General features: G+C 39.1%; 1 protein-coding gene across 1 annotated transcript in view; it reads right to left on the bottom strand.

The window, feature by feature from the left end:
* Window positions 1-796: 796 nt before the first annotated feature.
* The window catches only part of pold4 (DNA polymerase delta 4, accessory subunit), an 11,408-nt gene continuing 11,122 nt past the window's right edge, over window positions 797-1,082 (bottom strand). The window contains exon 5 of the mRNA XM_037690053.1: window positions 797-956. Coding sequence (XP_037545981.1) covers window positions 932-956 — 25 coding nt within the window. The 3' untranslated portion in view covers window positions 797-931. The remainder of the gene's footprint in view (window positions 957-1,082) is intronic.

The raw sequence follows: 1,082 nt of genomic DNA, 5'->3' as shown, positions 1-1,082 counted from the left end.
CTTCATCTTTCAAAGACGATAACGTGCAAATTAGGCAACAAAAACAAATAACGACTTTTCAATGGGCGTGTTTTTCATTTTTGGTTCAATTCATGAGCTCATAATCTTTGAGGTAAATTAAATATTTCAATGTGTGAAATATAATATATATATATATTATATGTCAGTCAGAGGTCACTCTTTCAGGGATGAAGATGTTCACATCCTTGATAGAGAGGAGTAAAGGAGGCCATCTTTGTGAAGAGAAACCGTCCATCATTAAACAGGGGTGGAGCCTCCAGGTCCAACTGTCCTCCTCTTACAATGCTGTGATTGGTAGCATCACTCAGCCCCCTGTGAATAACAAGTGGCCATCAGGGCACTAACGATCTGTCGTTAGGCTGATGATCCTTCTTGATCATGTGAACAGCTGGTTCAGGATGTCAACAACAAACTGGTTGATCCACTATGAGAAGGAGATGTTTATAAGACTTGAGATTGTTGCAGCTCCTCAGACTGAAGAAGTCCTTTGGATTAAAGACGAAACGTTTCGATAAGAAGAATCCGTCCAGAGGACCTGACTTTACCTTGATTCAACACAATCTGCTGCCTCCTCAGATTGATATTTTTTACTGATTTGCTTTGATAAAGTATGTGAATGTTTCTGTTCAGCGCCTGAGACTTCTGTTGTGACTTGGAGCTACAGAAAGAAACTGAATGAAACTGTCAGACCGAGGAACACAACTGATGCCGATATACATTATACTGTTCGTTATTGTGTTCGTCACACAAAAGGAAAAGCAGAAAACCTGTTGGTATCCGTTTATTAAAAACATGAATAAAAACAAACTGTAGAAGAACGTCAGTAAACATGATTATTAAACATCAACATACAAACATGCATGAACGTGTCTCACGTCTTCTGTCTCACGTCTTCTGTCTCACGTCTTCTTCAGAAAGGATATTCCCTCCACAAGCTGAAAGATGAGAAAGGGACAACGATGAGACGTAACGTCTTTATTCTCACGTTCAGCTGCACCAAATAATCTCTGCACAGAATCAAAGAATTATAGCTTGACCATCAGAATACGTTAAAAATAACA

The sequence above is a fragment of the Nematolebias whitei genome, chromosome 16, assembly GCF_014905685.2.
Source record: "Nematolebias whitei isolate Nwh7 chromosome 16, NemWhi1, whole genome shotgun sequence".
In the NCBI taxonomy this organism is placed as follows: domain Eukaryota; kingdom Metazoa; phylum Chordata; class Actinopteri; order Cyprinodontiformes; family Rivulidae; genus Nematolebias; species Nematolebias whitei.
This window is presented reverse-complemented; position numbering and strand designations above follow the sequence as displayed.